At 41.3% G+C, this 24152-nt stretch overlaps 1 protein-coding gene across 2 annotated transcripts in view; it reads left to right on the top strand.

Moving 5' to 3' along the window:
• The window catches only part of hdac5 (histone deacetylase 5), a 204508-nt gene that overhangs the window by 106119 nt on the left and 74237 nt on the right, over positions 1–24152 (top strand). For both annotated transcript variants that reach the window (XM_038778838.1, XM_038778839.1), the window contains exons 9-11: positions 852–1074; positions 3588–3802; positions 5177–5440. In XM_038778838.1, the coding sequence (XP_038634766.1) occupies positions 852–1074; positions 3588–3802; positions 5177–5440 (702 nt within the window). The remainder of the gene's footprint in view (positions 1–851; positions 1075–3587; positions 3803–5176; positions 5441–24152) is intronic.

Genomic DNA, 24152 nt, shown 5'->3' with positions numbered 1-24152 from the left:
TTCACTATTCTCCCTAGTTTAGTATCATCTGCAAATTTAGAGCTTTTGCCCTCAATACCCATCTCTAAATCGTTTATATAAGGCATATAAAACAAGGGTCCCAACACTGAGCCTTGGGGAACAACGTCTAATCCATGCTGCCAAGGACACATCAGTCCCAAACATTTCTAATTTGCTAACTAACCTGCCATGTGGCTCTGTATCAAAGGCTTCCTCAAAGTCCAAACATACAACAACCACAACACTATCCTCATCTACTGCCTGTGTCACCTCATCAAATAACTCAATTAAGTTTGTCAGACATGACCTGCTCCTGACAAAACAATGTTGACTGTCAAGTATTAACTTATTTATGTTGAAAATGTTTTGTGAGACTACTTGTCACAATCTAGAACATCCACTGTTTCTTATAATGTTAAGAAAGAAGATACATTAAGTATAGGGTAATTGCCTCATATCCTAATATTATATAACTCAATCCTATGGATTTGGATATGTGGCAAATGTAGACATGTTCTCTTGATGGTAAACTTTCATGCAATCTCTCCACTCGTGAAGACTGTGTATTGAGGGATAGGACGGATATTCTTAATTGTCAAATAGGTTGTGCTAATATAGAAATGATATGTTGTTGATTTTCCTATTTTGTTTCTTCTACAGCCTTTTATTTTGTTTTTTATTCTTCTTTTCTTTCTTTCTTCATTCTTTTCTGTCTGCCATTAAGTTTGGAAATAATACAACCTATGAAACATCTCTGAGTAAAATTGTGTTAATGGGAAAAAACACATGTTCTGTCAAAGAATTTAATTTGTTTTTGTTCGGTTAAAAAGTGCCTTTTCCCCTATTTATAGGCATCGCAAAAGATGTCCGCCCAACAAGAAGCAGAAAGGCAAGCTATTCAGTCTTTGCGACAGGGTGGTGCCTTAACAGGAAAGTTCGTGAGTACAACCTCAATACCAACTGGCTTGTCCACAACAGCAATTGAAGGCGAAGCTAACGCTCACAGCCACCCCTCCCTTCTTCAGCATGTGCTGCTACTGGAACAAGCTCGACAGCAGAATGCTTTGATAGCTGGTGAATAGTTTTTTTATTGAAGTCTTCACTGTGTATTTGGGAAATTTGTGGCAAAACAGTAATCCAAGAGAGACAAATCCCAAGTTGATGATGGTTGCTAGGTTATAACTGCCAGGTATGCAGTTTATAATCTTCATAATTATTTTGTGAGCCGAAACCAACTTACTTTTCTTTGGTGCAGAATCTTGGAGAGAGAATCTTTCAGGATCAAACTGAAAGACCCCTGTTCGGAATAGAGGTTCCAGGACCTACTAACTTTTCAGACAGAACCCGACTCCTCCCATTAACTACATAAGCTTAGCCAAAGCCCAAGGCATTATTTGTCTCTTCTTACAAGATGTCCCTTGACTTGTTTAGCTAGGACCAAACACAATACCCCTCCTAAACTATCTGCACCTCAGGGGTCCTTCAAACCTAAACAATATTCCATCTGTAAACAAGTAAATGATTCTCAAGATCTATTAGCAGAACACGTCATCTGCAAATCCATGATTAACTCACTTTTACGACACCTTAATCATGGTGTTAGCAGTCATACTGTCTGCATACATCTTAACCTAACATTACTGCAAAAAATATAAACTATGACCATTTCTTGCATTTATCACAGGTACAAAAATGTCATGAACTACTTTAAATTCATCAATTGCAAAAGCAAAATGCTGGCAATCTAAAATAAAAAGAAAAAATACTGGAAATACTCAGCAGGTCAGCCATCATCTGTGGAGAGAAGCAGAGTTAACATTTCAATTTGAGGTTCTGATGAAAGATAATTAAATCATTTCAGTTATATTCAATCTTTAATTTTGGAAAATATTCTATTGTTGAGCCTACAACTGAAATTCAATTTTTTTTTTGGCTAGAAAGGTGATGATTTCCTCTGTGAGGATTTTTAGAAGTGCTAGCTCCATTAACTCTCTGCCACTTTTAAACTGAATTCTAATTGTATTCTACTGTAATTCCAGGTACTTTAGACTGTGGGCTCGGTGGAAAGCTGAAGTGACTATACTCTGATGTTAAATTAACAAACACAAGTACAAGCAATCCACTGAATAAATATTGTGAACTACCAAGGAAGTGTACTAACTACTAAATAATATAGGCATGTTTTTCACAAAGTATAGTTTTATGAGGGCCACGAAGAATCCAGCACGAGTGTGTAGAATCAAAATAAATAATTTTATTTACAATGACATATATATAACAGCAGCAGTACTCCACCACTACTGACTCCTTTCTGGCTCGTTCCATACTGGCCAGCTCTATTTATGCAGGTGACTCTGCTAATGATTTCTCTCTCTCTCTCTCTCTTTCTCTCTCTCCCCTCCTTCCCCCCCCCCCCCCCCCTCCCTCATTGGGGAAGCTCATACCCACTAAGGATTGTGGGATTGCCATTAGTCCCCAGCCAGTAGTAATCAGGCAGGTTATAACATATTATTAATTGACAATTCTAAAGCAAAGCTTTGAGTCTATGACACTGTATTTCTAAATAAACTCATGTAATAATATAAACATTATTATGTTAATGGAACATGCATAAAGGGGGCAATTTTCTAATTAAATAATACATGTAAAAGGTGAACATGTTACCTCCTGCTTGCAAGACTAAAATTATTGCATTAATCTATCTAGTTAAATAATCCTGCATTTTTACAAAATGTTTAAAAATGTCTATATCATCGATTTGAAAGTAAATACATTCATCAAATGTGCAACTGAGCTATCATATCTGACGCCTTATCAAGTATGCTGAACTCTAATCCAATATGGCCCCCCCGGTTCCCAGTGTCGCACCTAGGGGATACCCCAATGATGCTCTGGGGATCCAGCTAGGAAGTTTCCCTGTAACGGTTGACCCAGCAATAGCCCAGATGTGCTAACTTACCCTGCACAATTGTGTTGAAACCATCTGACAGAAGCAATTTAAATGTTAACTTTAGAATGAGCTACCAGTTTTGCCCTCTTTCCCTCCCCCTCTGACCCCAATTCCGAAACTTTAAAACTTAGCTGCTACATTTAAATTTTCTCTTTGTAACTCACCTTTACACCAGCAACTGCTGTAAAAAGGGGAGTGACTTAACTCTGTGCCCCAGTTACTCCATGACAATACTGCCAAGGACACGCTTCACTGTTCCTGTCTCACTCAGCCTGGGTGAGGAGTAGGGGAGAGGGGTTTCAGAATCCCAGTGAAGTTAAGTCCGATGAGAGTGATACTCTGCCAGAGATTGCACTCTGCGGAAGTTATGGGCCAAATATATCTATGGCTTTAGAATTGTGTATTTTGTAGAGTTTTAAAATCCGAAAGCATGATTTATTATCCATGTTTCGGGGCAATGCTTTAACCAATTTTATCATATTGCTAATGACAGGTTCTGTTTCTAAAACTAAAAGTGAAACTGCAAACTTCCCATTGCTTCAATCAGCACCTGGAATATTGCTGAATAGGTCATGGAAAATAGGTCATTGAATATTGTGTAAAAGAGTAACAGTAATATTCCTGTGACTTATCTTAGTGCCACTCCATGCGCAATCACCATTGGTAACAGGTGAACGAGTGTCCACCAATCTTCGAACAGTGAACAAGTTGCCTCGGCATCGCCCATTAAGTCGGACCCAATCAGCTCCTTTACCCCAGAGTCCACAAGCTTTACAGCAGCTGGTAATGCAGCAACAGCATCAGCAGTTTTTGGAGAAACAGAAACAGTACCAACAACAAATTCAACTTAAGGTAAGAGGAACAACAAATTAACACTGTAGAGTCTGCACTTCCCTGTTACACATCTTGAGAATCTTCTAAGTGCAAGTAAACTACACAATTTTCAATATGGATCTTATTTTTCAGCAAATGTTTGGATGCTTTACCATAATGTTGTACAATGCAAGAGTGTTGCAGGGTGGCTTGACAAGATTTAAAAGTAGATATGTTCATGTGATAGCCATCCAGTAATAGAAACAATCTTGCATCTCTAGTCTCTTGTAAATAATAGAGGCCAGAAGGAAGAATTCAGTCCATCATACACTTTGAAAGAGCTGTTCAGTTAGCCCCACTGTCTTTTCCTGGTAGCCCTGCAATTTTTTGGGGGGCTGGAAGGAGAGACAGATGGTGGGGTCAAAACATGCCTAAGCATTTTACAACTAATTAATACATTTTCAATGCACTTGTTGAATTGTAGGCAAGCCCAGCAGTCAATTTGCACATTTGTGAAGTTCCACACACAGGTCTGATGAATGCCACCTTACTCTGTCTTGGTATGCTTTTGAGGAAAGAATGTCTGCCACAATACTGGGTGATATCCCTACTTTTTGATTGCAGTGGAATCTTTTTAGTTCACCTAAATCGTCAGATAGGACCATAGGTTAATGCCCTATACAAAAGATGGCAACTCTGCCAATATAATAATCCTTGGGTATTGAATCAGAAGTGCCAGTCTCTGGTAGGTGTTCAAGTTCTGGAGTTTAGAATTGTAATCTGAGAGAGATGAGTGCTATCTGTGACCCAAGCTGTCGTATAAGAGGAACAAGTGGATGGTTTGGTGGATACATTAGAAACAACAATCGAATTGAATAAGTTAAAGAGAATCCTGTGAGATACTGAAGTGGAAGTTGAGGAAAGAAATAAAATTGGTCAAAAAATGCCCATGGTTGAACAGTTGAACAACTTCAATACATGAATGAACTTCAATACATGCAGAGTATCAGAGAACAGAGAACCTTCAGCACAGAAGAATGTTTTTCCTCTCTTGAGCTTCGCTCTCATGCTGTCACTCCTATTCACTCTTTCCGGCTCTTAATACCCTTTATATTTTTCTTCTCCTGTCTAATTTGCTTGTGATTCAATTGTATTAAATTTAATGATTCCTTCCATGAAAATAAAATTCTAATCTCCACTTTGTACTTTTAAGACTAATGTCTGAATTTTTGTCCACCTCGTTAACAATTTACTAATTAGGATAAACTATTTTTCACTACTTTTTGGTCACCACACTTGTGTTCAGTTTCCTCTTTGTATCTTTACATCAATGAATACAATCTTTAGCCATGCTCTAATTTGTGATTGGGTGTGTCAGTAGCTTTTGATTAAGTCTGTGAATGTTTGCCACAGATGCTTTCCAAGTCAAGTGAATCACCTCGGCAGCCTCCAAGTCACCCCGAGGAGACAGAGGAAGAATTGTGTGAGCAACAGGACATGCAGGAGGATCAGGCACCTCCAAGAAACAACAGTATCAATACCGGAGGAAGTGAAGCAACAAACGAAAGTTTGGAACAGGATGCAATGCAGGTGAAGGATGAGCCACCAGATAGTGAAGATGAAGACCAGTTAGAAGATCAGAAAGAAGCAGAAGAACAACTTCTGCATTTTAATCAGGTAATTGTTTATCAACTTCTATCTTGTATCTACTGTAACAGCAGTGGCCTCAGCCAATGACTCACAAGCTACCCACTTGAGGCTGGACTAAATAGCTGGCTTTGAAAGCAGACCAAGGCAGGCCAGCAGCACAGTTCAATTCCCGTACCAGCCTCCCCGAACAGGCGCCAGAATGTGGCGACTAGGGGCTTTTCACAGTAACTTCATTTGAAGCCTACTTGTGACAATAAGCGATTTTCATTTCATTTTAATTTCATTGTGTTTTCCATTTGTCTTTAGATATTTTTGCTGTGGTATATGAAATAAATTTATTGCCCATGTGGGGGCAAACTTTTTAAAAGCGTCAAAGGTAACATTCCCACTAAAAATATTGATCTGATTTGAAGAACAGAAATATAGGTTTATTTTAAATATCAGTGAATATAATTGTATTTCCATGGCTCCCAAGTTCTTTGTGACTTTAAAACTTTGTTGATAAATCTACTGAAAGGTTTGAATGAAAAACCTATTTACATTCTTAAAAAAGTAAGTGGTGAAATTTCTCTATTGCCGGCTATTTTAATTTAAAATGATAAGCTCCCTGGTTCAGAGCATTAAGAGACTAGACTTGACTAATTAAGAATCTGTGCAATCATAAATCTTCACAACTAGCTTTTTTTCATATATGCACAGAAAAAGTATAAATTTAAAAGTACCACTGAAGATCTGTATTTGTTTGCCTTCGGTTGTAACTGCATGTTTTCATTTGCAGTAAACGTAAGACTTATTGCACTTCTTACATAGAAGTATCGCCAAAGACTGTGTCAAGAATGGGTAAAGGCTTCTTTATCTGGCAAATTTCCTAACACAGCAAAGCCGGCAGCAGGTACCGAGGGGAGCTCACAGGAAAGCAATAAAGCTGTATGAGTCACAGAATGCCTTGAAATATTGCGAGCGAAGTGCCTGCTAATCCTCTTAATGGGACCCAGTGACACAGGGAGTATAAAAAGAAGGATTTGGTTTTGTTTGAAACATATTTGCACCAAAAGAGAACATGCGATATTTATTTTTATTTCATTTAGAATGTGGGCAATTTTCAGAAACCTCCTTTCGCTTCGTAAATTCTAGTTGCACTTGAGAATGTTAGAGAATATAATAATTTCCACAATTAAAAAAAAAAAATACGAATCTAGCCCTTGCCCCACTTAGATATTCAAGAACATCATAAGGCTACTAGCACCAGTAGCTTCAGAATTGGAACAATAAATCCAGGGTTAAATCTATTTAATGTTTATTATTAGTACCATCCAGTAATAATATTATGTAAAGTACATTTAAATTCTCTTACTATCTCAAAAAGTGCTAACAAGACAAATCCCTTTTTAGAAAGTCATTAAATGGTGTGGTTTAGTCTGACGGCACCCCAACTCATGTATTATCTACAATGGGCTTTGATCTATCCTTTGACCCAAACTTTACAAATTATTGTAGCATCAAAACATCTTACAATCCAGCGTGGTGTTTATTGCACCACACAAACCTCCACCACCCTTGTTTGTCTAACCCCATCAATGTATCCTTCTATTTCTTTCTTCCTTATGTGTTTATCCAGATTCCCTTTAAATGTATCAATGTTATTTGCCTCGACTAAATTCAATGATAGTGAGTTCCATATTCTCATCACTCGATCTGGGATAATTTTGAGATTACAAAAGTGATTATACTGCAAAATCAACTTCATTGGCTGTAAAGCACTTTAAGACATTTGGTAGTCAAAATTGTAACACTGCAGAAGGAGGCCATTTGGCCAATTATGTCTGCACCAGCTCACCTAACGAACAATTCACTTAGTGCCATTGTCCTGCCTTCTCCCTGTCACCCTACACATTCTTCCATTTCACATAACCTCCTAATTCTCTTTTGAATACTTTGATTGAAATGGTCTCCACCATGCTCTCAGGCAGTGTATTCCAAACCTTAAACACTCCCTGCATGAAAAAGTTTATCCTTGTATTACTTTTGCTTCTTTTGCCATTTACTTGAAATTTGTGCCCTCCTTTTTTTTTAAAAGATGTTTTTATTGGCGATTCATTCTTTACATTAATGCATACGAAACCAATGGAGAAACATAGTAATAAGGAAGAAAAAAGAACGATAAATAAGCGAGAAATAAAACTCAAATTCTACAGGAGTTCCATTATCTTGCCCATGCTAGCCAGGGGGCTTGAGACATAGAGCTGCAGGTCATCCACATTGAGTGGAACTCTGTGCTTCCTGCCTCCTCTGATTGCCCGTCCGCCCCTTCGCTGATCTAAGAGCGATGACCAGCGGCTCAATTGCCAGGGTGAACAGCAGCAGGGACAGCGGGCACCCCTGCTCGTGCGTTTGTGCAGTTGGAAATATTCAGAGCTGGTGGTATTCGTCCATACCCTCGCCATGGGAGCGTTGTACAGACGTTTCACCCACAAGGTGAACCTTGGCCCAGACTCTAAGCGTTCAAACACCTTCATGAAATACCTCCATTCTACTCCATCGAAGACTTTCTCAGCGTCCAGGGAGACAATGACTTCTGGTGTCCCCTCCCCGGGTGAGGTCATAATCACATTCAGCAAGCATCTGATGTTCACTGTGAGCTGTCTGCCCTTGAGAAACCTGGTCTGATCTTCCAAAATCACTTCTGGCAAACGGCTCTCCAGTCGCCTAGCCTGAGCTTTTGGCAGACCTTTAGCGTCAGTGTTCAGGAGTGAGATGGGTCTATATGACCCGCATTCCGACAGGTCTGTCTTTTTTTGGGGATCAATAAGATCAAGGTCTGTGCCACTGTGGACGGCAGCCCCCCCCCCCCCCCCCCCCCCCCCTCTCGCAAGTGTGGAGCCAGTGCTGCCGCCAATTTCTTGTCGAAGTCTGCTGGGAACCCATCCAGTCCCGCGGCCTACCCTGACGGCATGCAATTGATGCATTCCACGATCGCTTCCAGTTCCTGTCTCCTGTCTTCCCCACCACAGGTATGTCCAGCCCATCGAGGAGGTGTACAGTCCCCGTTAAATGTTTGCAAAGGCCCTGTGAATCTCATCTTGGGCTGTTACCATCCTACCGTTCCTGTCTCTTACCTGTACCATCTCTCTTGGGGCAGCCTGTTTCCTTAGCTGGTATGCCAGCATGTGGATGGCTTTGTCCCCATGTACATGGAAGGATCCCTGTGTCTGGCGGAGCTGGTTCACTGCTTTCTCAGTGGAGAGCAGGTCATATTCCATTTGTTGTTTTTTCCTCTCCGCCAGCGGTTGCAGTTCCATGGTCGGGGCTTGGGGTATCACCAATCTACTTCCAACATGGAGACAATCAGTTGTTGCCTAGCCACTCTTTCCTTCCTATCTGTTAGTGCCCTTTAAGCTGTTATTTCCCACCGATCACCACCTTCAGTGCTAGCCAGAAAATGGAGGGTGAGACCTCCCCGTTTTGAACACAGGTTACATATCCATCGATGGCTTGTGATATTCTTTCGTAGGACGCCTCAACAGTGAGGAGGGCTGTGTCTGGCCTCCATGGGTGATGCTGGGCCCCACCCAACTCCAACCTCGCGTCTATGTAGTGTGGAGCGTGATCAGAGATCACTATCGTGGAGTATTCCGCTCCATTAATCCTGGAAACACCGATTTCCCCACTATGGAGAAGTCTATGCATGAATAGGCTTTGTGTACATGGGAGAATAAGGAGAACTCCTTCTCCCTCGGATGGTTGAATCGCCAAGGGTCTACCCCCCAACCCCATCATCTGCTCCATAAAGGTGTTTAGTTCTTGTGCTATTCCTCACATGGCTGACGTTTTAAGATTGGACCTGTCCATTTTTGGATCCGACACACATTTGAAGTCTCTTTACTCTTCCCATCCCGATTTCTGCCATTGTTTTCTTTATGAATTCAGCATTGTCCCAGTTTGGGGCATAGATATTTACAAGAACCAATGGGGCACTTCTAGGATCCTGCTAACCATTATGAATCGCCCCTCTTGGTCCGTCACCGTGTTCGCCACTGTGAATACTGCTTGGCCACCCCCCTAATCCTTGTGTCCTGAAATTTATGGAGCATCACCATTATGGCCTGTGGTGGTTCTCCAGCTTGGGCCTCAGTTGGAGTGGCCTGTAGGCCCAGTCCACCTCTGGGGGGTTGGCGAAGCCTTCCTCCCCGACCAGCTTTCCGAACATTGACACAACATACTCTCAGGTTTCTTCCCTCTGTGCCCTCTGGAAGCCCGACGATCCGCAAGTTCTGCTGGCGGGATCTGTGCTCTTAGTCATCAGTCTTTCCCTTCAGTGCCTTCCTAGTCGTCTTTGAGCGAGGCGATGCGCACTCCCTCATCCATGGCATTTTTTTTAGGTCCCGCACCGTTGCCTCTTAGGCCCCCAGTCTACGCTCCACTTTACCATTGCCTCCTTCATGGGGCCAATGCGGCCTCTATTGCTGGTCCTGCTGCCACCATGAGGTCCGCGCTTCTCTGTGTCTCTGGACGTCCGTTTTGATGAACTCCATCAGCTTCTCCATCATTGCCTGGGTCAGCGTTGACAATCCCGTAGGGGTGGCCACGGTCGGTTCTCAGCCGCCACGCTGGCCCCTCTGTTCAGAAGTCGAGGTTGTCCTCTCCTTGCTCTTGCTGTTGTCGGCTTGCTTGCTGGCTCGTCGGCATCCTGGTTGCTACAGTGGTGGATGGGGGATTAATCTGGAGCTGGTGCCCATTTGGTGGGGCTAAAAGGTCGAATCAGGAGTTCTTTGGAGAGAGCCACCTTTCAGCATTCGCTCAGCTCGTGTCCACCACTGTAAGTGCCCTCTCCTTCTTGATCTTTCAGCTAGTGGGAATGGTTTCCCTCTATCTACTCTGTCCAAGTCCCTCATGGTTTTGAATATCTCTATCAAGTCTCCTCTCAGTTTTCTTTTCTCCAAAGAAAACAGGCACAACTTACATTGAAAATAGGAACAGGACTAGAACATTCAGCCATCCAATCTATCCTTTTCCAATCTATCTTCACCTTTTCCTCACCCTTGGAATTATTCTCATGAATCTTTTCCGCACTCTCTCCAAAGCCTTTGGATCTTCCTAAAGTGCTTCTTAAAGAGTTTCCAAACTTGATGCAGCTGTGGTATTATATAAATGCAAGCATTTTTCTTAAAGAAGTTTCTTCTGAATTCCCTATTGGATTATTTAATGACTTCAATTTGTGGCCTCCAGTTCAGGTCCCGCCCGCAAGTAGAAACATATTGTTTATGTTTACCCTCTTAAAAATTTGCATAATCTCTATTTTAGAAAAAGAGCCCCAGCCTGTTCTTCTTTACTGATAAAGATAACCCATCAGTTCTGGTGTAATTCTAGAAAATCTTTTATGAACCTTCTCCAGTGCCTCAATATGGTAAAAGCTTGAGGATTGGATCTTGGTGAGTGAGAAATGTCTGTTCTGAATCCATTTTGGTGCACATCACGAAAGCATGCTTTATGACGAATATTAATTTTTAATCCGACAGCTGAAAAACCAAACTGACCTTTGAAAAACAGACTATCTAAAACAAAGTCTAAAAATGTGACTTGAACATGGAACAGAGAAAGCTATCCAATTCACATCACTGAACCTTCCACATTCCAATCCATTGAAATGGGATATCATGTCTGCAAAGACCAATCAAGGACAGTGGCATCAGGAGAATATGAGTGAGGCACATATCCTGCCCCCATGAGCAAGGCATCAAGGCAATCACCAAAATTATTCATAGAATTATAGTTTCATAGAATTTACAGTACAGAAGGAGGCCATTCGGCCCATCAAGTCTGCACCGGCTCTTGGAAAGAGCACCCTACCCAAGGTCAACACCTCCACCCTAGCCCCATAACCCAGTAACCCCACCCAACACTAAGGACAATTTTGGACACTAAGGGCAATTTATCATGGCCAATCCACCTAACCTGCACATCTTTGGACTGTGGGAGGAAACTGGAGCACCCGGAGGAAACCCACGCACACACGGGTAGGATGTGCAGACTCCGCACAGACAGTGACCCAAGCCGGAATCGAACCTGGGACCCTGGAGCTGTGAAGCGATTGTGCTATCTCAACAGGAGGTTTCCAAACTTGAACTCATTAAACTACGATGGGAACAGGCTAAACCCAATCACTTGAACAATGGGACACTGGCAGAGAATGAGGATTCCCAGACATGAACTGATGAAATACACGAGTCACAATCATGTTTGGATAACAGGATGATGGTCAAGTGACGGGCCCACCTTTTGTGTTTAAACTTCTGCTTTGTCTGCAGTAAGTGAACAAGTACCTATGATGCTGACAAGAGATGACCTGAGTGCAATCCTCCTGTCCCACCCACCTTATAAGCTTCAAACCATATTTGCTGACATTGACCATGACTTTTTGAATGGTTTCATCCAGGAGAATTTGTCTCCAGAAGAACAGCGAATGAGCCGTTTCCATCTTTAAATCAGAAGCATTGAACCACCAAACAAAAAGTCAGAAAACCACCAAATTCCCCCTGAAGCCAGTTGAGTCACCAAGCTATAAACAATGGCCGGGATTTCCGACCCCCGCGCCAGGTCGGAGAATCGCCGGCGGGCCGCGTCAATCGCGCCATGCCGTCCCGACGCCGGCACGCGATTGTCCGCTACGCTGCCGGCCCACCGATTCTCCAGCCCGCAAGGGCCGAGCAGCCGTAAGAAAAGAGCCGAGTCCTGCCAGCGCCGTTCTAACCTGCCCTGGGCCGGCGGGACCTCGGCGTGTAAGGGTAGGGGGGGGGGGGGGGGGGTCTGACCCTGGGGGAGGGGGAGGGGGGGGGGGGCTCCGATGTGGCTGGCCGGCCTCTGTGGCTGAGAGCCTCCTTTCCTAGGCGACTGCCCCTGCAGTCCTGCACCATGTTGCATCAGGGCCGGAGGAAGTCGAAATCGGCGTCGAAGGAGGCCACTGCACATCCGCGCATTGGTGCCGGTGCCGCTGCGCATGTCCTCATTGGGGCCCGAATTAGTCGTGGGAGTGGCTCTTTCACGCCGTCGTAAAATGCAAAGGCGTTTATGACGGCGTGGACCCTGCTGCGGGATTGGGAAATCCCGCCCTATATCTCTTAGTTCCCTAGACTTTAACCTTACAAATCTGTCGTTCCTCACTCTGTAATCTATTGGTGTGCACCTGTGTGAACTTTGAGTGTGTATGTGTGTGCAAGAGTCAGAGCATTTTTTATTATTACATTTAGATTGGTTTAATTATGATGAAGCTAATCTCATTTTTTGTTATACTCAAGAAAACCTGTCGGATTGGGTCTTTTATAATCACAACATGTAAACAGTTAAATATTTGCAGAATTTTTTAAAAACCTGTTGTGATCGAAGTAGGAGAGGGAAAAGAGGGGAGCTATTCTGCCCTCCTCACCTGATTGTGACATGCAGAATTATTTGACATAAGTAGGATTCTTGAAGTTGAGGATGATGTGGCGATATCACTGGGCAACATCAGTAACTACCATTGATTTCACAATTCGCAGCACATAATAAAACTTCCGGGCAGAGCTCAAATAGATATGGCACAGCACGTTCAAGAATTTTTTTTGTGCGGAAGTGTTTTTGTTTTTACTTGCCATGTCCGGTTCAGCGGCATAATTTTTAGGTTTTATATTTGGGAAGTTAACTAAGATATGAGAGATAAAGGAATAGTGTGTTATGTTGGTAAAGTGAAATGAAGTAAAGACGAGGAAGGCTCATGTGGAGCATGAAGGCCAGTTTTCACCTCAGAGCCCATTTTTGTACTGTATATGCATCACTCAAGCCCCGAAAGGTTGCAGATTCAAACTCCTCTCCAACACTTGAATTTAAAACTTCAGCTGACTTTTCAATGCAGACCTGAAGGCGTAGTTCATTGTTGGAGTTGTTAGTTTTTTTTAATGAATGAAACTTTAAACCAAGGAGTCTGAACAGCCTGTCAAAGTGGGCATAAAGAATCCCCAGGAACTATTTAAAGAAGCAGAGGTTTTTCCTGGTGTCCTGGCCAAGAATTGTCCAGCAACAGCAAAGTAGATTAACTAGTCATTCATTTCATTATAGTTTGTTGGAAGATGCTGCATGCAAATGACCTACCGTATTTGCCTGCAAATGACTGATTACATTTCAAAAGTAATTAGCTGCAAAGAGTTTTAAAACATTGAGGTTGTTAAATCTAGTATTTCAGCCTCCCTGCATCGTGCACTTTCAACATAGAATATACAGTGCAGAAGGAGACCATTCAGCCCATCGACTCTGCACCGACCCACTTAAGCCCTCACTTCCACCCTATCCCTGTAACCCAATAACCCCTCCAAACCTTTTTGGTCACTGAGGACAATTTATCATGGCCAATCCACCTAACCTGCACGTCTTTGGACTGTGGAAGGAAACAGGAGCACCCGGAGGAAATGCACGCAGACATTGGGAGAACATGCAGACTCTGCACAGACAGTGACCCAGCGGGCAATCAAACCTGGGACCCTGGCGCTGTGAAGCCACAATACTAATCACTTGTGCTACCGTGCTGCCCAAACAGCCAAGGAGGTGAGCTGAGAGACCTCTGGGTTAATTTTTGAATGTTCTTTCATGGGATGTGTGTGTCACTGGCAAGGCCAGCATTTGTTGCTCATGCCTACCTGCTTGGACCTGTATCACTATTAAGCTACTCCAACCACTTGGAGGTATGCTAGAGTAGCCCTGAATGACTAAATTGTGTGATTTTGTTTCCTCCTCCCTCCGCAGAAATGTGCTTATGCCCCATATTAGCATTGGTGAGATTGGGTACTCTTTTGTGTTAAAGTGCAGGTGCAAGTCCGCATTCTAGAGCAATTTATATTGGAACTCTAGCATGGTACACCGTTATGCTACTGCATGTAGGAACTCCATGTGCATTACCATTTTATCCTGTCATGCTCTACACTGCTCATGCAAAATATTAGACATTTTAATTTAAGAAAATATTGACTTCAGTTATTTTGCTCTTAATTATGATAATTAATTCAGTAATATAATATTAGACGGCATAATTACAGAGAAAACATTCAACCGACCAAGCAAAGGAAGGATTGGAGATTTGATCAAGCTGGGTACCAGACATCCAGGGGCACTTGAATTTACATATGTTTATAAAGGATAAAGAGAATCAGATCGAAACATTATATTCCAGAGTTTTAAATGAAGTACCACATAAGTTTTTAAGAACTCAGCTGACATTTTTGAAAATAACTAAACTTAGGAAGGATTCAAAAGCAATGGAAGCAGCAAAACAATGATTGAGACTGGCACGCAAGCTGTAGACGTGTCAGTTTAATATCAGTTGTCGGGGAAACCTGGAAAAGCATAGCTTAATAACGAATCATTGGCTCAGTTTCAGGGAGAAGGGGTGTTTAACTAATTTCTGTAAGATTTTTTGCAATATTATTGTCGTGGGAAAAAAGTGAATGCTGAATACTAAAATTTTTAAACACTGCTGAGAACTTCTCACATCAGAACGTCAGGGGAAATGGAAAGCTGGTTTGGAAATCTAGGGTAACCATGAATGGAAATTTTCAAACTAGGCAGGCATATGACCATAACATGATAGAATTCTCCATTAAGTTGGTAAGTGAAATAATTTCATCCGAAACTAGGGTGCTAAACCTAAGCAAAGTAAACTGTGAAGGGATGAGGCATAAACTGGCTGAGGGCAGAGTGGGGGAATATCGCATTGGGATAGAGGATCTGCTATGATCATACTGAATGGCAGAGCAGGTTCACAGGACCGAATGACCTACTCCTGCTCCTATTTTCTATGTGTCTATGAATGAGGTACACCAGGGGTTGGTCCCGGGACCCTATAGTTGTTTACATCACTTGGATCATGGTATTGAAAATAAGGTATAAATACGAGGCTGAAGCATCTGCAACCAACAGGAGCCAGATATGTTGAGCAGATGACCCATCGTGGCCTCCTGTTGAACACTCGCCATCACAGTCTTCAGCCAATTCGATTCACTCTGCGATATCAAGAAATGCTTAGCATACTGGGTATGGAAAAAGGCAACATCCCATCATGATGCTGAAGCTATGTGCCTCAGCAGCAGCCAAGTGGTTCCAGTAAGCTACAACACTGCCATCTACCTGATAAAGTGGAACATTGCAAAAATCCACAATAATCAGGATAAATTCCAAGCTGGTCAATTACAATTCAATCAGTCTACACTCATTCCAAAGCAAATTGATGGAATGTGTTGTCAGCGAAGTTATCAAACAGAATTTCCTCACCAACAGCCTGATCACAGGTTTATTTTGGGTTCCACCAGGATCACTGTGCTGCAGACTTCATTCCAGCCTTAATCTAAACATGGACAGAAGAGCTGAATTCCAGAGGTGACTGCCCTTGATATCGAGGCAGCATTTGACCAAATGTGGCATCAAGCAGCCATAGTAAAATTGAAATCAAGGCAATCCTTGGGGGTTAGCTCTCCCTGGTTGAAGTCACACCTAACAAAAAGGATTCAGTTGTGATTGTTGGAGGCCAATCATCTCAGCTTCAAGACCTTACTGCAGGAGTTCCTCTGGATGTATACATAGCCCAACTTATTTTAGTTGCTTCATCAAAGCCTTTCCCTCCATCGTAAGATCAAAAGTGGGATTGTTCACTGATGATTGCGCAGTTTTCAGTTTCATTCACAATCCCTCGGATACTGAAACAGTCCATGCTTGCATGTGGTAAGACCTGGATAACATTCATGTTTGGACTGATGAGCGACGCCATACAAGGGAATGGCCATCTTCAGTAAGAGAGAGCTATCTCCCTTTGACATTATTGTTTTTGAATTCCCCATCATGAACAAACTGGATGGGAAGGGGGTGCTTACCAGTGACCAGAAACTTATCGAGACCAGCCACATGAATACTGCAAACTGCTTCAACAAATCAGAGACTCAATATACTGCAGTGAGTAAGTCAACTCCTGACACGGTACGGTGGCACAGTGGTTAGCACTGCTGCCTCAGATCTGGGTTCAGTTCTAGCCTTGACTGATTGTCTGTGTCTATTTTGCACGTTCTCCCCGTGCCTGTGTGGATTTCCGCCAGGTGCTCCGCAGAGTTTCCTCCCACAGGCCAAAGATGTGCAGGTTAAGTGGATTGGCCATCCTAAATTGCCTTTTCGTGTCCGAGATGTGCAGATTAGGTTATGGAGATGGGGCGGGGTGGGTGGCAGAGTGAACCTGGGTAGAGTGCTTTTTCGGAGGATCGGTGCAGACTCAATGGGCCTCCTTCTGCGCTGTATGAACCTTCTATGACCCTTTACTTCTATTCATTATCTAGAATTTATTTTTAAGCAGAAGAGAAACTGGAGAGAATAAATTGGAAAATAGCAAATTGTGCGATAACAAGGGTGGATGTAAAGAAGATAAACTGGGAGAAAAGATTGAAAAAAAGAAATAAAAATGCAGTGCTAAATGTTTAAAAGAGTAATTAGAAGATTCCACTGAAAGTCTAAAACAAGCAGGCCAATCATAGAACACCATAGATGTGTAAAGAATAAAGGAAAAATTGAACCAAAACATAAGGATATACAAAAAATAATTTGAGATTAAAGTAGAGGATACAAGGAAATGTAAAGGAGGTTTGAAAATTTGCCGAGTAGTCAGTGGCAAATGAACTTGGATGTAAGGTGATGCGTTTTGAAAGGAAAACATAAACCACCTACACGTTAGAAAAAAGGAACTGAATGGGGTCATAGAGCAAAGGGATCCAGGGATACTGGTAAACACACCATTAAAAGCAGCATTGTGAGAAAGTAAAGTAATTAAAATGCTGACAATGCACTGGAATCGGTTTCTCGAGCATAAAATTCCAAAGTAGTGAATTGGGTCAGACTCTGGTCAGGTCGTACTTTAAAGTACTGTGCACAGTTCTGGTCTACATACGAATTAATGTGCTTCGAAGTACGGGAGAAAGTTTAAATAGGCGCCTCAAATGAAATTTTACAGCTATCAGGAAAAACTGAACACTTGGGCATCTTTCTCTTTCGAGAATATAATACTTGGAGAACACTCAACAAAAATCTTCAGATTAAGAATAGATTGGACAGAGTAGCTATGAAGAGGATGTTTTCACTTGTGGGAGAATCCAAACTTAGGAGCCATAAATTCAAGATAGATAATGTATTAATCCAATAAAAATAAATTTCCTTACTCAGAAAATGGTCAGAATGTGGCTTTTGCTGCCAAAAAGGCAAAGATCTGACTTGCTTTTGAAAGTAAACTGGAAGAGTAAATGAAAGAAATGGGAATATGATATGCTGAGATTGGATAGATGGAATGGGAGGAGACTCATGTTGAAGATTAACAACACAAATTAGTTGGGCCAAATGGCCTGCTAATGTGCAAATAAATTGGCTTATTTCTTTTTAAGCCAATATGCATATTCTTTATGTGTGTTCTATGTCTAAGCCACTCGTGAGAACTCATAAGAAGTTGACTTGTCAGTATTTAATATAGATGTTATTACCCTTCTTCCCCTTCATGATGGTCATGGACATGCTAATTGAGTCATTGAGACAGGAAGTGCCATGGTCATTGTTGTTTGAGATGATACTGAGCAATGTGCTGAGATGATGAGAACATGACTTGAGTAACTGGAGAACTTCAGAAAAGCTGTGGCAGACAAGGGTATGAAGATCTGTAGTCCAAAGGTCCAATATATGTACTGCTAATTTGAGCTGGGGAAGAGCAGCAAAGTGAAGTCGTAAAGATTCTTGGTGAAAACTTGGAGAAAGTGGTGAGTTTCAAGCACCTAAGTCAGTGGTGGCAGAAGATGCAAGTGTAAAAATGGAAATTAAGCACTGGATGAACTCTGGAGTAATTAGAAGAAGTATAAAAGAGTGTTATGATTGAAAAGTATCACTGAAACTGAAAGGAATGTTCTACAAGACAATTGTGGGCAACATCAAGGAGGGAGGAGGGACAATGAATACTAATGAGATGAAGACAATGAGAAGGATGTGCGGAGTGATGAGAAAAGACAAAAGCAGGAACAAGTACATCAGGGGGTCAAGAAGAGATTGAAATGGCCATTTCTTGTGGACAGAGAGAGAGAGAGAAAACGTGGTGAGGTGAGTGATGGAGTGTCAGGAAGAAGAAGAGGAAGGCCAAAGAGAGATGGGATGTTGTGGCTGCTAGAGACTTGAATGCAGTGAGATTGGAAGAGACTGACAGGAGGACATGGAGAAATGTGATCAACCAGAACTATGACAACCCCACGTAAGATCGGGCAATCTAAAAGGAAGTTGTTATTACCCTCGGATAATGCAACATAAGATAACAGTAGTTACACCCAGGAATATAAGATAAAATAAGTTGGTATTTATTCACTTTGAGAACTTAAGAGTGAATTAAATTATCTAATTTGATGCTAAGTCAAATAGACCTGAAGAATCCAGGTTTGATGTTGGGTTTGTACTGAATTATAGAATCATAAAATGGTTACAGCACCACCAATTGGCCTGGTGTATCTGTGCCACCCACTGCAAGAGCAACTCATCTTGTGCCACTCCCGCGCCATTTCTCGGTAACCCTGCAAATGTTTCCTATTGAGATAATAATCCAGTTCTCTTTTGAAGATCACTATTTAAACTGCATTTGGTCTCAGCACCCGCTGCCTAGGAAGGCTGAAATTAGCTATTCTTAATTGATATATATGATAAATTACGTATTTTGAGATTAGGTCAGATCAAATGTGATGCCCTACAGAATCAAATCATCGACCAACATTCATGGCTCAGGCTCCTAAATTAAAGTTGTTTGCTTGATTCCAGAGGACTAACAATACTCATGATGTTTACCATTCCAGTAGTCAATATCTTACAGAGAAACAGGCAGAATATTGACTAAATAAAGATGCTTTGTCTCTTGAGTATAAGAAAATTTCAAGACAACCTAATAGGTTGTTTTGCGACTGTGAGAGTAGTCAAGTTGTACACTCTCATGAAGGTTTCAAAAACTGATGGATGTAGTTTAAGAATGAAAAGTAGTTACAAAATTCAAAGTGACTTCACGTGAATAGTGATATACCAGGGAAGGTAATTTAATCAAATAAAAAATAGGTTGCAGGTACAACGAAATGTGCTTTTAGAGAAATTCATAATCCAGAATTTCTAGTTCTAAGAAAGCATGGAGGGAGGATGTGCCTTTTTTTAATCCTTCCTTTTTAAGCAGGGAGCAGGCAAACTGGAGTTACAATTCATGAAGGAGATAAAGAAAAATATTAATATTCTGGGAATGCTGTCACTAATTTTGTTTCTGTTCTGGCCATGCAGTTTTTCCAAAGGTTTTTAAATAAGTGGTATTTTAATTCAATTGTGAGAATTGTCAACCACTTTTCTTTAAATATCTTCAATTTCATAGAATGGAAGTTAGTGAGAAATAGGTCCAGTTGTTAATGGCTCATCCGTTTCACATTAATTACGGCTATTTGATTAATCATTGGAATGTTGGCTGTTTGTTTTATTTTAACTTTGTTTATTTCTCTAAATGATGCCCATTTATAGATCTGAACTGAGTAAACATGCAAGGTGCAGTATTTTTGCCATATCTTGAGACTGCACAGTGCCTATTTTGAAACCGATTGGTGATAACTTAGAAAAAATTAACTTTAAGGCCTGAATTTCCTCTCCTGAGTCAGGAGCACAGATTCCGGAAAAGTCCTGGCTCGGGCAAAAGTGTCCCAAATGGTTTACTTTTTGTTCTGGGAGGGGGATGGGGTGTTAATGGGAGTTACGGCCGCCACCACTGGAAATAGTTCAGAGGCAGGGTGCAAAATTGGGCTGTGTGACAAGCCAGCCTCAGCTGTAAAAAAAAAACTATAAAACAACAAACAGCCCTCCAGTCTTCACCTTTTTACCTCCACACACTTGCCATGCCCTATCCATGCCAGTCTATGTCCCTGTGCTCACCCCCATGACTCTTTCTAGTCCCTATGCCAACATAGGCCCAACTCATGCCAGTGCCTATCCCCATCCTTTGTCCTTGCATTCTCCATGCCAACTCACCTAGTATCCACTGTGGCAGACCTCAGGACGCATTCTCGGATGAAAAGAAATAAAGTTCTAAATATCTATTGCAAACTTAATTTTTATAAAAACACTCTGATTAATAAAAAGCCATTTTGTATTACATAACTTGAGTATAACCGAAAAAGGGACATGCTTTTGAAACTTTTAGTCTTGCTCTTACCAGAACAGCTCGCAAGATAAACTAGCAGTAAAGGGAACAACAATTTGTACTGTATGGGAGTGTTGATTGGTTGTCAAGTGGACTCTGGTGGAGGCATTGCAATTCAGCAAGTCGATTCTGATTGGTGGAGGCGTTGCCATGGAGAATACAACAGAGAACAGTTAACTGCCAAGCTTTTGTTCATATTCAAACCAGGCTGATTGATCAAGGGATTGTCATGTGGGATGAGCCAGCAAATGGCTGATCTCCAAGCTTTTGTTTAGTTGGAAAAGGCACGATGAGTGAACATGATCCTTCTGTCTGCATAGCACAGGGACCTGTGTGTGAATATATTTGGCTTCTAGCATGCGTAAGTGAGCCACGCTGCGAGCAATACATCCCGGTTTTAGACATCCCAGTTTTGAAAGTTGAATGTTTTACATGTGCAACTGCTTCTGTGACCCACATATGTGCAAACTACAATCCGACCCCATTGAAAATTATGGGTGCTAGGTTTGGAGGTGTGACTTCCAGAATTGTGTCGCCAGTGCCATTTTGGCCAAGTGGAGACCCTCTCCATCTTTATGAAAATTTAAGCCACGAAATCTTAACTCCGATATAATTAAAGAGCTAAATCATTTTCAGTGTATTTAGAACTTGCAGGTAAAAATATATGCTTGCTATTACTTAGATTCTTTGTCATCAATGGTTAATCTTCCAAGGTGTTTCTTATGTGGAGTATGCAGCAACAGTCCTCGGCCAAGACACTGAAGCTGAGGCAAAAGGTTAGATGCACCTAGTGTGAGAGACTGAGGAGGCCACCTGCTTAGGTTGGCAAATAATAAAGAATAGTCTCTTTATTAAATTTCACTAATATAATATGAATATAAATTGAAGTGTCTTTTCATCACGTTAATTACTGCTTCACAATTAAAGGCAAGGAACATTGTGAATACAAAGCACAGTCAACATATTACTGCTCTTGAGATAATATACATTCACAAACCAAAGGAAGAAAATTTGCAGTGACCATTACTTTGCAATTTAGTGCGATGCATTTTTTATTATGCCTGAAATCTTTAGGGAGGTGATCTAGTTTTTGAAAATAAACGTGTATCATACACACATAAAAAGCAGCATCTTTGCTGGAAACTGAATGAACTCTTCTAATAGGAATCTCTGGAGATATAATGCTGGACTGATGTCTGTTTAGTGAAGCAATATTTTGTCATATTTTATAACCACAAAATACCTATTCTAGAACAAATTGGTCACGACTGGAAGAAAAGAAAAACCCTTATTCAGGGCATGACCTTCCGAATTCTTTCCCAATTTTGGCAACAGACCGCTCCATTCCCCGACTGGAAGCTTCAGTTCTGCTGCCGAACTGCTGAGCCTAGGCCCTACTTCTGCTGCTTCAGTTCATGTAAACAACAGTTTGGAACCTTTGCTGACGAGGAACAAAACACCAGTAAGCATATAGTTTTAGAGTATAACTATACTGAAAAGGATTTAATTCTGAAACTCATTATCTGAAATCGGAATTTTCAAGCTTTCAAATCAGCATTTTAGAGCTTTTAAATCATCTTGTGGAATCTGTGTCACATTCACTCATGGGTCGCAGAGGTACAAAGAACTTCTGACCAAGAATGTGGAGCACTTCATGAAATAGGAAGGAGTTGATCTTTTTCTTCTTTGTCAAACATATCTTATGGTCCACTTTCAACATTTCATTATTCCCACAAATGTATACCTAAGCTCTTGCTTACAGATATGCTTCCGGGCACGCTATATAAGGATGCATATACTGATTCTTGAGTTCAGCCTTTTGCAAGAGGTTACAACGTTGGTCTTAGAAAAATGTTTTCAAGATTGGCAGTTTGCTCGAAAACATCATGTAAGTTTTTGTGTGGGTTTTTTTATGCATCAAACAAAGAAGCTAGATATCATGGCCATCTTTTATCCCACAAAGAAATGTTGGTTGTTTGCCATTAATTAACTAGAAGCAGCTTTCTTTGCAGCGCTATGCCTAAACATGGGGATATTTTAAACTCACTGAGAAGGGACAAATAAGTACCTTTACTTGCTTCACTAATAATTAGATCACTTACTGAGGTTGTGCATAATTTTAAAATCAGTTGTGAAATAATGTCCTACCAATATTTTCTCTACTATTAGAAAAACAATGGAAGTTTCTGGATTGAAGAAAGAGCTCAGTTACAAACACTGATCTAAGACCTTTAACTGGTATAGTTAGCGTGTCCACTGCAACAAAGTTAGCAGTAGGTCAAACGACTACTCTGTGATTTTGGAATTTGCTACCATAATATCAAACTGAGATTTATATGAAGTTTTTATTACTAGAATCCCTTAAAATCTGATAACTAAATTTCTCCTTAAATCCAACTCACCGGTTCCAATGTAGATACATTCATGTGGATCTGGTTACTGGAGAGCAATGAACCTTGTAATTTTGAAGGATAAGATGATAAGCAAATGTACATGCCTCCCACCAGTTTTGATTTGCTGCAGAAAAATTGTTGTTGTTGACGAAGTAGATTTAAATTTATTTTAAACTTCTGCCTTTCCAGATAGGAAGTGCATTTTATAATTCCCGCACCTCTCCAGCTCAGAAAGTGATTAGCGATCTGCTCTCAGGTTTTGTTGCATCATCGTTTAAGCTGCTGGCAAGCATCCCGATGCCTCAGATGCGATGTTCTCCTCTGCCAGAGGGCAAATGCTTGTGGTTCACTCGGCACCCCAATCCCTCTGATATCACAGTCAAGATTTCAAATTTGTTACTTAGGAAGGAATTGCGACATGAACCTGAATCCGACCATTCTTGATTCTACATCTGGAGTACTGTGTTCCGTTCTCAGGCTGCACCTCAGGAAGAGGATGTATTGGCACTGGAGTGGGTGCAGCGCAGAAAGTCACCAAGGATAAAAGGATTAAATTGTGAGGACGTTCTACGATTCTGTGTTGCATAGACAATGATTGTATTCCTTGAGCATAGAAGATTAAGCAATGATCTACTTGAGCTGTTGAAAATGATTAAAGAATGTTATAGTTCAGATAAAGAAGCTACTTTCTTTGGTTAGGAAGCCCAGCACAAGGGAGCATAAATTTAAAATTGAACTAGGCTGCTCAGATGATGTCAGGATGCTGTTCCCACAAAGGGTTGTGGAAATCTGGTACTCTGCTCCCCCAAAAAGCTGGTGGAGTCTGATCAATTCGAAATTTTCAAAACTAATATTGATGGATAATTTTTGGATAAGAGTGTTAAGAAATATGGAGCCAAAGCAGATAAATTGAGCTGAGATGCAGATCAACCGTCATTTAATTGAATGCTGGAACATTCCTTTTCTGATAAGTCTTCAGCATTCTCTGCGCACACAATACAAAATAAATGATGTGCTGTCTTTAACCGCAAATCAATCATTTCGTTTTGTTTGGTGGTTAATCGGGTTCTTATAAAAGTGAGAATGTGATTGCGGGACTTAAATTGGT

This window comes from Scyliorhinus canicula, chromosome 19 (genome assembly GCF_902713615.1).
Source record: "Scyliorhinus canicula chromosome 19, sScyCan1.1, whole genome shotgun sequence".
NCBI classification, from domain to species: Eukaryota; Metazoa; Chordata; class Chondrichthyes; order Carcharhiniformes; family Scyliorhinidae; genus Scyliorhinus; species Scyliorhinus canicula.
The sequence above is the reverse complement of the archived record's forward strand: the minus strand, read 5'-3'. Positions and strand labels throughout refer to the sequence as shown.